The sequence below is a fragment of the Equus quagga genome, chromosome 2, assembly GCF_021613505.1.
Source record: "Equus quagga isolate Etosha38 chromosome 2, UCLA_HA_Equagga_1.0, whole genome shotgun sequence".
Lineage (NCBI taxonomy): Eukaryota > Metazoa > Chordata > Mammalia > Perissodactyla > Equidae > Equus > Equus quagga.
Window position 1 is genome coordinate 97,183,943 of NC_060268.1, and position 14,743 is coordinate 97,198,685.

The following is a 14,743-nucleotide window of genomic DNA, read 5'->3' on the forward strand; positions in this document are numbered from 1 at the left end:
ATTATTAATATTTTGCCACATTTGCATTCTCTCTTTCTTCCTCTCTCTCTCTCTCTCTATATGTATATACATACATATATATATGTGCACTTTTTTTGTTGCTGCTGTTTTGCTAAACAATTGGAAAGGAGGATGCAGACATCTTACACTCTAACCCAGAGGTTAGCCAACTGTTTTCTGTAGAGGGCTGGGCAGTAAATGCTTCAGGCTCTGTGGGCCCCACTGTCTCCGTCACAATTACTGTGCTGGGCCTTGGTAGCGAGTAAGCAGCTGTGACAGCATGGAAACAAATGCAAGCAGCTGTGCACCAATGAGACTCTATTTTAAATAGCAGACGGAGGCCAGCTTCGTCCAGGGAGGCTTGCTCTGCGGCCTCCTGGTCAAGTCCTTCAGGCGCATCTCGCACGAATACGGACATCTCCCTGCACAGCCACAGTAATCACCACCACACCTGCTGACATTAACAATGATTCCATGATAGTATCTAAAACCCCATCCACGGAGGAGAGAGATTTAGTTTATCTTGTTAGATTTTGCACGGGATGGATTAAGTCTGCTGGGGAAGAAAGCCAGTACCTTTTCTGTGTCTCTAACAGCGGGCCCCTGTTCCAATGTCTGGCCTCGCTCTTCCCGATGTGGGCTGAGTGCAGAGGCTGGGAAGGCAGCTCAGTGGAACCCGGGTCCTAGGGCTTAGTTCGCAGGGAGGTGATGGAGGGACTGAGCTCCCAGTGGGGGTTTCCTGGCTGGTGGTCTCGTGGAGAAGCTCGGTGATCGACTGTGGGGTGCTCTGTGTTGGGGCTCACGGAGGGTTCAGTGAGGTCATCTGGCCAGGCCTTCAGGGTCACTGAGGACCCCAAATGCGGGCTTCGGGCATCATTTCCAAAGAAGGTTATGGTTGTTTTGTGTTTGTTTCTGTTTTAAAAATTAATTTGCTCAATGTGAATGTTTAAACTTTAAAACCCATAGTAATCCTGATTTGGTATCAGAGACGCAAGCCGTGTCTGCAGGCCCGGAGGCTCGTTAGGCAGCGTCTGCAGGGGCCTCAGAGCGTGGACTCCAGCTGCAGGCCAGGTTGCAGCTGGAATGTTGTCTGTCAGAGCGTCTGTCAGTGAGCTTCTCCTCATCACAGGGAACGGTGGCGCGCAGGCTGGAACAGTCTCTGAAAAGCTCTCTGTGGTGGATTAGTGGGGCTGCCGGTGGGTCCTTCACTGCCCCCTTTGAGAGGTGGGCTCAGTTTCCCCTCCCCTGAGTCCCGCGGCCTTGCGTCCAGCTGTGATCTGTGGAGGGCAGTGGAATGACTGTGTGTGATGTTCGAGGACAGGCTGCAAGAGACGTGCAGCTTCCACGTCCACCCCTCCTGCACTGCCCCCTTCCAGAAGCTGCCCCGTGGGAAGCCCTGTTGGCCTGGATGGCGGTGCTGGGAGGAAACTGGCCGGCCCGCCAGAGAGGAGGGGCCGGTGGAGGAGCACCGGGCACCAGACAGCCCTCACTGGGCTTCTTGTTCTTCCAGCGTCGCGTCTCGACCAAGTGACGGACTTCCGCGGACACCACGTGGGGCAGAAGGGCCACCAGCCAAGCCCTGTCGGAATTAATCATCTACAGAAGCACAAGCCAATAACGGCCGTTGTTCAAGCCACTACATTTTCTGGAAGTTTGTTTTTACTCACATAACAAACGGCTTCACCGAAGGGATTTATGCATCAGATTAGAGATTGACTTAGATGATTTTTATTGCATCTTTTAACACCAAGATTCTAACATAATGTGAGTCTTGCATGCAGCAATGTGCCAAGAGCATCATCTGATTTAACCCTGTTTTTCCCTGAGAACCTATATGCAGGTTATTTGGGGGGAGGAGGGAGGTGGTAGCAATACACGCCCTGCTCTCAAAAAGCTGACTAGAATGCGAACTGGTGCGGCTACTGTGGAAACCAGCATGGAGATTCCTCAAAAAAATTAAAAATAGAAATACTGTATCACCCAGCCATCCCACTACTGGGTATTTATCCAAAGAACATAAAATCAACAATTCAAAGAGACTTATGCACCCCTATGTTCATTGCAGCATTATTCACAATAGCCAAGATGTGGAAGCAACCCAAGTGCCCATGAACTGATGAGTGGATGAAGAAGCAGTGGTATTTATATAGAGTAGAATACTACTCAGCCATAAAAAAGACAAAATCATGCCATTTGTGACAAGATGGATGGACCTTGAGGGTATGATAAGCAAAATAAGTCAGACAGAGAAAGACACACACTGTATGATTTCCGTCATATGTGGAAGATAAACAGACGGAGAAAGAGAACAGATTAGTGGTTCCCAGAGGGGAAGGGGGTGGGGGGAGGGCAAAAGGGGTAAAGGAGCACATATATATGGTGATGGATGACAACTAGACTGTTGGTGGTGAACACAATGCAGTCTATTCAGAAACAGAACTATAATAATGTACACTGGAAATTTACACAATGTTATAAGCCAATACGATCTCAAAAAAAAAAAAGGGCTTACCGGGTGCTGGGGAGAGAAGATAACTCCATGAGCGACCCTCAGCCCACCCACGCCATAGGGACTACAGTGGAGGACATAGGAGTTCCTCCAGGAATCTGGGCGCGAGCAAAGACAGGAGACGGAAGGCAGATAAGTGGACTGATGAATGGTCTGCTGGGGGAGAGCAAAAAGCATGTGATGGGTGGAGCCAGACGTAAGCCTGGAGGGGCAGGCTGTGGACCCTGGAGCGAAGCTGCCTGAAGGAGGTGGGCTGGTCTCTGTGGGCAGAGCAGAGCTGTGAGGATCCAAATGCAGAGGGACGTGGTTGGATCAAGTTTCGTGAGGAGAACTGGTGGTGATGGTGCAGGTCCAGTGGCGGAAGTTTGGGGAGGGAGAGGCCAGTTAGGAGATTTTTCACTGGTCTCCATGGGAAATGATGTCTGTGGCTATGGAGAGAGAGAGACGGGGATGGACACAGAGAAAGGGCAGTGGTCAGGGCAGCAAGGCGTAGCATCAATTTGATGTTGGGACGAGGGAAAGCAAAGAGCGGGGGCATCTGAGCCCCAGGCGGAGGGATGAGTGGACGGCACCACCCTTCTGGCTGTGGAGAGCTGGAAGGAGGTGTGGTCTTGGAGGAGAGAATGAGCTTGGCCTGGCTGTGCGGAGGTTTTTTTTTCCCCTTGCCCAGAACTGGGAGAAGGGCTAGGGGCTGGGGTGGAGGAGGGAACCTGAGTGGAGGCTGGTGGTGGAGGGAGGTTGGCTGGGCTGGCTTTGGGCAGCCTCTGGTGAGCATGTAGGCAGCTTCTGCAGATTCTCCCGGTCATCGGAATGATGACAGTCAAAGTTCCTTTTAGAAAATGGGGGGGAAATCCCAGAATCTTATGTGGTGTTAAAGAGGGAACTTGAAAATAGAAGATACAGCTGGAAACTGGTTTGTAAAAACGGCTTTGTTGTGGCTGGCGCCGTTTGAAGGCAATTCACATGCACATTAAAGGTTTCCTTTAGCAAAAAGGACATCACGAGGCCGGATAAAACTTGTATTTTTTTCTGCTTTCCTTACTCATAAGCCTGCTTTGGGTGCTTCGTCCTCTGCTTAAGACCAAAGAACAGGGACAGTAAGGACCCTGCTGTCTCCCTCTGCCTCAGGTCCCGGGACCCTCCTTCTTGCTCTCCTGCTCCGACCTCCTCCCAGTTTCCCCATAAGGCACAGACACAGCTGACACAGTGAAGGTGTCCTTTGATTTTTCTCCATTTTCTATTCAAGGCTGCTCTCCTTTAGGTTTTTCTCTTTTAAGGTTGGAGTTCATTTTGGCCTCATAGTGACATCCTCTTCACCAATAGAAACTATCGTTACCTTATTCCCAATAAAGTTATAAGTCGGGGGAAAACCTTCCACTTTTCAATTTTCTCTTGAAAATTGTAGACTTTTCCTGTGTCTCTTGGACAAGGCTGGCGTCAACAAGACGACATGGTGTCCTTTACCCTTTTCCTGTCATGGGTCGTCACAAACCCTGTCTTGTCTTCATCCATTCAATAATTCACCCACTCCTACCATCAGCGTTTATGGAATACCTACTGTATGCTGGGCCTTTGCTGGGAACCGGTGATGGAGGAAGGAGAGACAGGGGCCTGACCCTTTTGGAGGGCATCATCCCACAAAGGCAGCGGTGTTATTGGGGCCAGGCTAACAACAGTAACGACCAGAAAAGAGTGTCTGTCCCAGTGACATTTTCCCTCAGAGTGAGGTGGACCCCACGGGCCTTGGAGACTCCTCCGGTGCTGGTACTGATGGGTTTTCAGGAGAAAGAGACTGAGTCAGCAGGACAGCTCAGAGCTGGGCTTGTCGGAAAAAGGCAGTCGATCCCAGAGGGGGAAGGGAGTGTCTGCCTTTTGGCTGTGCTGGCTCTTGGGTGCCAAACACAAGAAAAGTGGACTTTTCTTCAATGATCACAGACGGGCCAAAGGATGCGGGTAGTAGCAACGACAATGAGTTTCCGCCAAGGGTGGAGCATTTTAGCAAAACCGAAGAGAGAAAGATCCAATACTCTTTATTTGCAGTCACAAAATGCTTTCTTTTGTCATCCCCATCCCTGTGGAGAGCTTCCTTTGTCACAGGAAGTGGCCGGTTATTTTCCTTTGCGACGGAGGAAACATCAGGCTCCCTGGGCATTGTCCTCCACTCTCTCAGACGAAGAGGATCTAGTGAGCAGAGGGGCTGCCATTTATTTATTTATTTGGGGGTGGTAATTTTTTTCCCCACTTCATTGAGATGTGATTGACAAATAAAAATCGTATCTATTTAAGGTGCACCATGTGATATTTTGATACATGTACACGTCATGAAATGATCACCACAATCAAGCTAATTAACATATCCATTGCTTTACCTAATTACCTCTTTTTTGTGGTGTGAATGCTGATGATTTACCCTTAGCAAATTTCAAGTATCCGATACAGTATTAACTACAGTCATCGCGCTGTACGTTAGATCTCCAGAGTTTATTCATCTCGCATAACTGAAACTTCACGCCTTCTCACCAAACACGAGCTAAGTGTGTATCAGCAGATAAATGGATAAAGAAAATGCAGTGTATATATATATACAGTGGAATATAATTCAGTCTTAAAAAGGAAGGCCAAATCCTGCCATTTGGGCCAGCATGGATGAACCTGGAGGACGTTATGCTACAGTGAAATAAGCCAGACACAGAAAGACAAGCACTGCGTGATGCCACTTATATGTGGAATGGAAACAGTTGTAGAGAAGAGAGAGTGGTGGTTGCTAGAGGTTCGGGGGGTGGGGGTGTGGGCGCTGCCATTCCATTTGCTGCTTCCTGCACCCACAGCTGGTTGGAGTAGGAACACCGCATGGTTCTTTGAGGCGGGCCGTCAGATGCCCCTTGTCCCCTGTACGCCTGTCATGACCCTTGTCTGGGGTTGCAGTCTCCTTGTTATGAGCTGAATTGTGTCCCCCTACAATACGTGTGTCGAAATCCTAACCCCTAGCATCTCAGGATGTAACTGTGTTTGGAGATAAGGCTTTTAAAGAGGAAATTAAGTTAAAATGAGGTGTTTAGGGTGGGCCCTAATTCAATATGGCAGGTGTCCTTATAGTTAGAGGAAATCTGGACACAGACATGTGTGAACATGGAGGAAAGACCACGTGAAGACACAGGGAGAAGATGGCCGTTTACAAGCCAAGGAGAGAGGCCTCAGAGGAGACCAACCCTGCCGACTCCTTGAGCTTAGACTTCTGGGTTCTAGAGTGTGGGACAACACATGTCTGCTGTTGAAGTGCCCTGGTCTGTGGTGCTTTGTCATGGCAGCCTGAGCAAGCTAGTACACTCCTTATCGGGACCAGGAGCAGGAGCAGGGGATGGAGCCCTGTGGCTCTGGCAGCCTTGTCTGTATCTTTATTGATACCTTCTCACGCCTGGAAGGCTCCCGTGGGCGGTGGGTAGGTCCGAAGCACCTGGGTGGCAGCTGTCTTGGTTGGTGCCCTGTGTACCGAGCGATGTGGTGACCACAGTCAGATTAGGGAGGCCTGGAGGAGGAATGGGAAACCTACAGTGTAAACTGTGAAGTGCTGTGCCAGTGGGAGAAGTGACTTTTTTGTGCTGCTGAGACGCTAGTGACCGATGAAAGTAAGATCCGACTTTGAAGTGAAACTCGACTTATTCTGCTTTACAGTCAGACAGACTTCGGTTCCAATTTTGCATCCATCACTAACTCTCTGTTCTAGTATTTCCCATCTTAAAACTCACTCACCCTCCCCATTTCCCTCTTAACCCCACCTTCCCCTCCAGCTGCTGCTCCCTGGAAGGGTTGTCTGCAGTCACTTCCACCTCCTCCCCATGTAGCCTGGACCCTCCACTCCCCCAGGGCTGCTGGTGACAAGATCTCCCATCATGCCTCGTGGCTTCTCTGTCCTTATCTTTTGCGATGCCTCAGCCACCTGCAGCTCAGCTGACCACTCCCTTTCACTTGAAATGCTTCCTTCTCTTGGCTTCCCCAATGCACATCGCCCCTTCTGGGTTTTCCTCTCACCCCTTGGCCTCCTTCTCAGTCTCTTTTTCTACTTCCAACTCTTTCTCTCAACCTTTAAATGGTGGTGTGTCCCAAGGCCCTGTGGTTGTTTCCTCTTGATCTACATTCTTTCTCTCAGTGACAGCATTAAGTCCCACGGCTGAGAAACATCCTCCCAACTCAGACGATCTCTCGGTCAAGATCTTCAGCCTCACCTCGGCTGTAAGCCCCAGGCTCACGCGCCCCACTGCTAACGGCCTCTCGGATGTTGGACGGCATCTCAAACTCATCAAAAATAGAATTTTGATTTTTTTTTTCCCTCTGGCCACAGTGGATAATTCTGTTCTCAAACACACCCAACCCAGTCACAATGCTGGGGACATTGCATTGTGGCTCCTTCCGCCTGGAAATTTCTTCTCTCTGATGCTCACTTATCAGCCTCCTTCTTATTGTTTGGGTCTCAGATCGTACATCACCCCTTCAGAGAGGACTTCTGGTCATGAGGACTCAAGGAGCCTCCGAGATTCTCTCTACCACTTACCCTGTCTTAATTCTTTGCACACTGTTTATTATTTTCTGATACTTCTTGATTTTTATTTGTTGAGTGTTTTTTGCCCATTGGAAGGCGAGCTCCAAGAGATGGGGACGGTGTCTGCCTTGCTCTGTGCTGTATCCCCAAGCCTAGAACAGGCTGAGCCTCCTAGAGTCTGAAGAAGTATTTGGTGAATGACTAGATGAAGCCACTTACCTTCTTCAGTCCTTAATTCCCAACTCTTAGAGAGTGGATCATTAGGAAGTTGGAATTTTGTCTACTTTTTAGAATTAAAAAATCGATCGTTGAGGTGGAGAAAAGTCCTCAATCTATGCCATTTCAGAGGCAACAAAACCTTGTGTCTTTTAAAACAAGGGATGAAAAACTCACAGTTGTCTGCCTTTTTTTCTTGTTGATCCATTAAAATAGAAGCAAAGGATGGGAAAAGTTATAAAACACCAGGAGAGAGATGAGAGGAGAGAATGGCTGAGAAGATGTCCACACAAGTCTGGGAGCTGCAGGAGAGAGACAGTGCTGGGGGCTCAGTGGGGTGACTGTCAGAAGGGGACCCAGCCCAGAACCCCCACAGGCCAGGGCCTGCAGGCACGAGAGACAGTGAGGGGTGGGGCTGAGAATGTGGGACTGGCGACCAGTCAATGTGTGGCTGGCTGGACCCTCGTGTCCCCGTTTTCGCCTGTTTCTGCCAGGCTGCTGTGTCCCCCCGCTGACCAGAAGGAGATGGGGAGCTGGAAGGGACCGAGCAGGTGAGGGGCAGGTGGGAAACAGGAGGACTGAGCAAAGGTCTGAACCCTGAACAGTGGGACCTACAGCCAGGGTTGCCCCTAGCGGGTATGGGGCTGATAAAAACATTTTTGTGGGGTCTTTGTCTATATTAACAATTTGAGCCACATAAAATCAGCCGGTTAGGTCTATTCTGGTGACTTGATCTCATGTGATCTTGTGATCAAATTCTGTGCTGGCCATAAGGATCCATCTTCTGGCCAGGCCACCTTCCTGGAACTGTGGTGTGGCCACCAGGCCCCAGGATGACTCCAGAAGTACGAATCCTGGGACTCCTTGGGGCATGTGATCAACCGCTCGCCTGGAGGAGAGGGTCAGAGAGCCCCTGGAGGGGAGAAACAGGGACGAGGGCTCCTCGGGGACCTGCTGTGGGCTTGGGACACCTCAGATGCACTGCACTTCTGCCCCAGCCCGTCCTGGGGGGACCTGAGGGGGAAATTCACAAAGAAGGCATTCAAAGCGTGGGGTTCCCATGAAGTGTGGGGCCCTGCTTGCTTGGGTGTAAGGGCCGTCCTGCCTCCCCCATTGACCTCTGGAACGCTGGGGGTCAGACAACACCCAGGTAGGACAGAGAAGACATGGAATCGTCTCAGAGAAAGGACCCGTAGAGCCTTACACTTGAGGGCTCCCCCGTGAAATGGCTGATGCAGTCATCCCAGAGTGAAGGCTGGCTCTCGAGGACGCCCTGTCCACACACGCCGAGTGTCCGTCCAGATCCTTCCTTCTTCTCTCCTGTATGTGAACAGTCAGGGAACATCAGCCGTCTGAGGAGAGCCTCAACACGAACCACAGGCACCAGATAAAGCAAACTTTAAAGAAAACAAAAAGCAAAAAAAATGGAGGAAATAGACCTAAATCAGAATGTGGGGGAGAAAGAGCTCGGAGCTCCTCAGCGATGAGCTATCGCACCCGTGAAACGAGTGGAGCGGGCAATGAAGCGAAAAGGGACACCCACAGAACGGGAACCAGGGCCTGGGAACGGCACAGGCAGCAGCCGAAATGAAAAAGTCAGCAGAAGGTTTGGAAGATAAAGTCAGTGGAATCAACCAGGAAGCAGAGCAAAAAAGACAAGAGACAGAAAATGAGAGAGAAGCTAGGGCACTTGCAGGATCTGCTCAGGAAGTCCCGCAGTTGACAAACGGGAGTTCAAGAAAGAGAAGGAGAACGGAGAGGAGAGGGATGGTCAGAGGAATCCTAAGCATGGATGTGTTGGGCTGGAGAGGTCGAGACTCCGGATTGAAAGCACCCAGGGCTGAGGACAATCAGTGAGAGGAAATCTACACCAAGGTGCGGCGCGTAAAAAGTTCATGAAATCAGTGACAAAGAGAGAAATTAACCTCCTCCAGAAGAAGGAGGATCCCAGGGGCAGCAGCGGATGCCAGAAGACGGGGAGGTAAGGTCTTCCGTATTGGGCAGGAAAATGATTTTGAATCAAATGTTATGCTCAGCTCAATCAGCAGTTACATCTGAGGGTGGCGTGTAGATGTCTTCAGCCAAGACTCGGGAAGTGACTCTCTGTGCGTCTTTCCCTGAAAAGCACTGTAAGGCGTGTCTCTGCAGAATGAGGACACGGCCGAGAAAGAAAACGTGGAAGAAACTGGGGCTTCAGCTCGGGGAAGCTGAGATGTGAGTTCTGGGCGGGTGGAGGGACGGGAGGCCTGGATAGCAACCAGCTGAGACTGGAGAAGGAGGAAAGACGGCACCTGGGGGTGGGGATGTCCTGTGGAAAAAGGTAATTTCTGTGTTATTTCTTATAATAAAAAGCACTTGGTTAAACACAGAGAAAGATTTGCTACAGATCTTAGAGCAGTTTGGGAAAATTCAATACTCAACTTCAAGATAAAACAATAAGTAACTCAGGAAAAAAAATTATTTGAAAGGAAAAGCCATCATCCAGCCAACTTTTACTGAATGTAAGACACCCTCAACTGTAAAACTTATCATTCTTTTAAGAAGAAAGAAAAAGCTGTTGCCTATTAAAAAGGCAACTTGTAAGTTGTGGGACCCGTCCATGTTTCAGAGGTTGTGTTAGAAAGTTAAAAAATGTGCTCCTTAGAATTGGTGGAATTAGCGCCCTAGTTGGCTTAGCAGTGAACTGTATTTATGTAAGTACTGATTTAGCCACAAATCATGATATAAATTTATTGTGAGGACGAGGAGAGGAGAAGTGTGATGTGTACCTGTGTGGGACATCTAAGGGTTAAATACTTATGGACCAAAAAAGAAAGGCGGTCAATGTCTAGACTCGATGTCAAGAATCAGCAGCGTTACTGAGACACAGAGGTAACCACATGAAAGAAGGGCTGCCGTAGCTGACAATGGTGGGCTCGGCCCTGGGCGGGGTGGGGTAGGGTGGGGAGCAGTGGTTTGGGGAATTGCTGTTTTTTCTAACAAGCCTGTGCGTATCTGATGCGTGATTGACAGGTGCATGTTACTTTGATGTGAACAAAGTTAGAATAAAACACACACACACACACACACTTGATCTTTTGGGAGCTTAAAAATGGGACAAAAATTGGAGATTTGGGGCACCCAAACCTACTTTCTCTTTGAAGTACCTTATCTGGACGTAAGGTCAGGCCATGACCATATCCTGCTTGATTGGCCTCCAGAAAGACTGGGTACCCTCCCCGTACCTCCCCTCCGTTGTCCCCCAGAATGGAAGGGTGGTCACAGATGGCCCGGAGTCCTCTTATCCTTGCAGAAGGCTGCACAGTTTACAAACTGTTCCAGGCATTTCACCCGTTTGGTCCTTGCCAAAGCCTTGACGAGCTGCAACCACCTGCATTTCATGTGCGTAGAGGCCTGGACGGGAGCGGCCGCAGGGGCCGACCCCACCGGAGATGGCTCAGCCCTGCCCGCCGCAGACTCACAGTGTGGCTGTCGCCTGACCCCATTCTGTCCCTGTGATGTTTTAGAGGAAAGAGGAAGAGGAGAGGAAGCGAGGAGAAGAGCAGATTCGCCTCCAGGAGGAGCAGAGGGCAAAGGAGCTCTACTGGAGCCTGAAGCGGGCGCAGCTGCAGAGCCCGGCCAGCGAGAGTGAGGAGCGCGCGTGGAAGGAGCAGCGTGAGTACAGCCCGGCCTGCCTGCCCCCTGCTCCCCCAACTCACTGAGTTGCTGAGTCTTCGTTCCAGCTTACTCACTCAGCCCGGGGCCAGCCACGTGCGTGGTCCTGCTGAGGAGTCAGAGGGTAAAGGCTGTAGGGCATATTCCTAACACCAAAAACAAAACCCCACTGAGTAACCAGTAATTTCCTGGCTCTGCGCTAAGCCCTGGGGATCTAGAGATGAGGGACCATGGGGCTCGTCTAGGAGGGCCTCTCCGGCCGGGCAGGAGATGGACACACAGGCTAAGGGCTGTGAGGGAGAGTGAACCACCTACCGATGGAGCACAGTGCCTGTTGTGGGGGGTTCCAGATGAGGTGCTGTCACATGAGGCTTGAGGGTGGCCCGGGAGCCACTGAGACCGAGAGGCTGGAGAGGATGCTCTGGAGGGAGCACTCGACGTGTGTAAGTCACGGCCACAGAGCGTGTGCTGTGCTTAGGAAGCTGGAGAGGGGTGGGCAGCCGTAAAGCTCGGAGAGTGTCCTGGGTGGTGGGAAGTTGGGTGGGAAGTTAGGTGGGATGGGGTTGGAGGGTGGTGTTTGAATACATCCCCGGGATTTGCTTTCATCAGGATGGTAAGACATGCAGACACAGAAACGACTGTGGCTCAGGAAGAGGGTTTTCCTCGCAGGGTCCCAGAAGCAGGAGGCAGGGCACGCCACACAGGGCCCCACAGGGAAGCACCAGGGTCGGTCAGGAGCAGGGAGCCAGCGTGAGATGTGGGCAGGAGCCTTTATCGTGGTTTCTTTGGGAAGGGGAAGGCGAGGAGGGGAGAGCAGGTTAGGACGGGCTGGTGTGAGTGACTTCAGCAGGCTCCGGGGTAGACGGCTGCTCTGGCTGTCTGATCCTGGCCCTCGGGTGATGAGGCAGGTGGCCAGCGACCCCGAGTGTGAGGGCTCCACAAAGGAGGTGGCTGGGATACGGGGTTTGGACTGGGTGGTTTGTGTGTGACGGGCTCGCTTGCAGGTGAGTCCTGTACTGTCTTTAGGGATCGGCCAGCCCTCTTTAGGGTCACCAAGGCCCCAGATGTGAAAACGTCAAAAAATACAGAAAATAGAAAGGTGTGATTAACATGAGTGGACAGTGGGAATCTCTGAAGGTGAGAGCATGATTCAGGCTGGGTTTGGGTGTGAGCGAGAGGAGGCTGTTGCCATGGTGCACGTTAGGGACGACTGGACCTAGGGCCACAGCGGGGAGAGCAGGGGGGCGAGGTGCCTCCTCCTGGCCAGTCCCCTGTCCTCAGCACTTCTTAACCACATGCCAGCTTCCTTAAACAGACTTTAAAAGAAACTAAGATATAATTCACATACCATAAAATTCATCCTTTTAAAGTGTACAGTTCAGTGGTTTCTGGTGTACTCACAAAGTTGTGCAACCATCGCCACTAGACAATTCCAGAACATTTTCCTCTGCATGAAAAGGAGCTTGGTGCCCATCGGCAGTTACTCCTCCCCCCACCGCACCCCTGGAAAGGGCAAATCTAATTTCTGTCTCTCTGGATTTGTCCGTTATGGACATTTCATATAAATAGAATCAAACAGTATGTGGCCCTTTGTGTCTGGCTTCTTGCACTGAGCATCATGTTTTCAAGGTCCATCCACGCTGCAGCCTGTGTCATGACTTCATTCCTTTTTATGGCTGAATAAAATTTTAATGTGTGCATATTCCACGTTTTTGTTTATCCATTCGTCAGTTGATGGACGTTTGGGTTGTTTCCACTTTTTGGCTGTTATGGATAATGTTGCTCTGAACCTTCATGTATGTTTTTGTGGGAACATGTGTTTTCAGTTCTCTTGGGTATGTATCTAGGAGTAGCATTTCTGGGTCATGGGAACTTTATGTTTGCTGTGTTGAGGAACTGCCCGTACCATTTTGCAGAGCAGCGGCATCATTTTACGTTCCCACAGCAGTGGGTGAGGGCTCCCGTTTCTCCACATCCCTGTCAGCGCTTGTTTTGAGTCTCGCCACCCCAGCAGATGTGAAGTGATAACTCATGGTTCTGATTTGAATTTCCTTAATGACTAATGGTATTGAGCATGCTTTTATGTGTGATTTGGCCATTTGTATAACTTCTTTGGAGAATTATGCATTCAAGTTCCCTGCTCAGTTTTGAAAATTATGTCTTTCGTGGACCTGAAGGAGTTCTTTATACATTCTGGATGGCATTCGTTATAGATATATGATTTGCAAATATTTTCTCCCATTCTGTGGGTTGTCTTTTCAGTTTCTTGGTAGTGTCCTTTGAAGCACAAATTTTCCATTTCGATGAAGTTGAATTTATCTATTTTTTCTCTCTTTGCTTGTGCTTTGTGCTGTGGCTAAGAAACCACTGCCGACCCCAAGGTCACAAGATTTACACCCATGTTGCTTGTAAGAGTTTTATAGTTTCAGCTCTTACACTTAGGTGTCCAATGCACTTTGAGTTAAGGTTTGTGGGAGGAGGGTTCCCACTTAATTCACTTGCATGTGGCTACCAGTTGTCCGAGCGCCATTTTATTGAAAACATTCTTTGGATGGCCTTGGTACCCTGAGTTGAAAATCAGTTGACCCAAGATGTGTTCGTTTGTGGACTCTTGTTCTAGTTCATTGATCTCTATACCTATTCTTATGCCAGTACCACACAATCTTGATTACTGTAGCCTTGTGGCAAGTTTTGAAATTGGGTAGTATGAGACCTCCGAGGTTGCTCTTCTTTTCCTGGGTTGTTTTGGCTGTTCTGGGTCCCTGGCATTTCCATATGAATTTTAGGATTACCTTGTCGATGTCTGCAATAAAGCCAGCTTGGATTTTGATAGTCATTGCATTGATTCTATAGATTAATTTGGGGAGTATTGCTCTTTTTTTTTTTAGGTGATGAATTGTTAACTAACTTTATTGCGTTAATAATTTCACAATATATACATATAGCAAATCATTGCATTGTACATCTTAAATTTACACAGTGTTATATGTCAGTTATATCTCAATAAGGCTGGGAAAAAAAGTTACAGGAAAAGTTCCAGACTGTGGGTAGGGATGATGTGTTTGGTTTTATTGTTGTGGTTGTTTTATTTGAGGGGACATATTTTTAAGTTGAAAAATAAACAAAGTCAAAGTGAAAAAAAAGAAATGTAACGTGCAGGGACTGGGGTGTGTTAGAGGACGAGCGAGGAGGCCAGTGTGGCTGGAGCGGAGTGTGGTTGAGAAGGAGGTAGGAAGTGAGTCAGAGGAGCAGCCAGGGGTATGTCAGGACTTCGAGTCTTATTCCAAGTGTGACAGCAAGCTGCAGAGCCCGGAGTGTCCTGATCTGAGTTATATTTTCAAGGGGCACTTGCCTGCTGTGTGGGGCAAGGGGGAAAGCGAGCAGACAGTTAGGAGGATGTTGCATAATCCAGGCGAGAGAGGATGGTTGGGCAAGAAGGTTAGCAGTGGGGGTGGAGAGAACTGTTCAGAATCAGGATCTATTACACAGGCAGAGCAACCAGAAATTTATTTTTTTTTTCAATTATCTTATTGAGGTCATAATGGTTTATAACACTGTGTAATTTCAGGTGCACATTATTGTTTGTTAGTTTGTGTATAGACTGCATTGTGCTCACCACTAATAGTCTCATTTTTGTCCATCACCATATATATGTGCCCCTTTACCCATTTCGTCCACCCCTAGCCCCTTTCCCCTCTGGTAACCACTAATCTGTTATCCTTATCTATGTGTTTGTTTATCTTCCACATGTGAGTGAAATCATGTAGTATTGATCTTTCTCTGTCTGGCTTATTTTACTTAACATCTTACCCTCAAGCTCCATCCAT

General features: G+C 49.2%; 1 protein-coding gene across 1 annotated transcript in view; it reads left to right on the forward strand.

Annotated features, from left to right (window-relative positions):
- Positions 1–14,743, forward strand: part of SH2D4B (SH2 domain containing 4B) — a 92,794-nt gene that overhangs the window by 28,446 nt on the left and 49,605 nt on the right. The window contains exon 5 of the mRNA XM_046652788.1: positions 10,769–10,916. Coding sequence (XP_046508744.1) covers positions 10,769–10,916 — 148 coding nt within the window. The remainder of the gene's footprint in view (positions 1–10,768; positions 10,917–14,743) is intronic.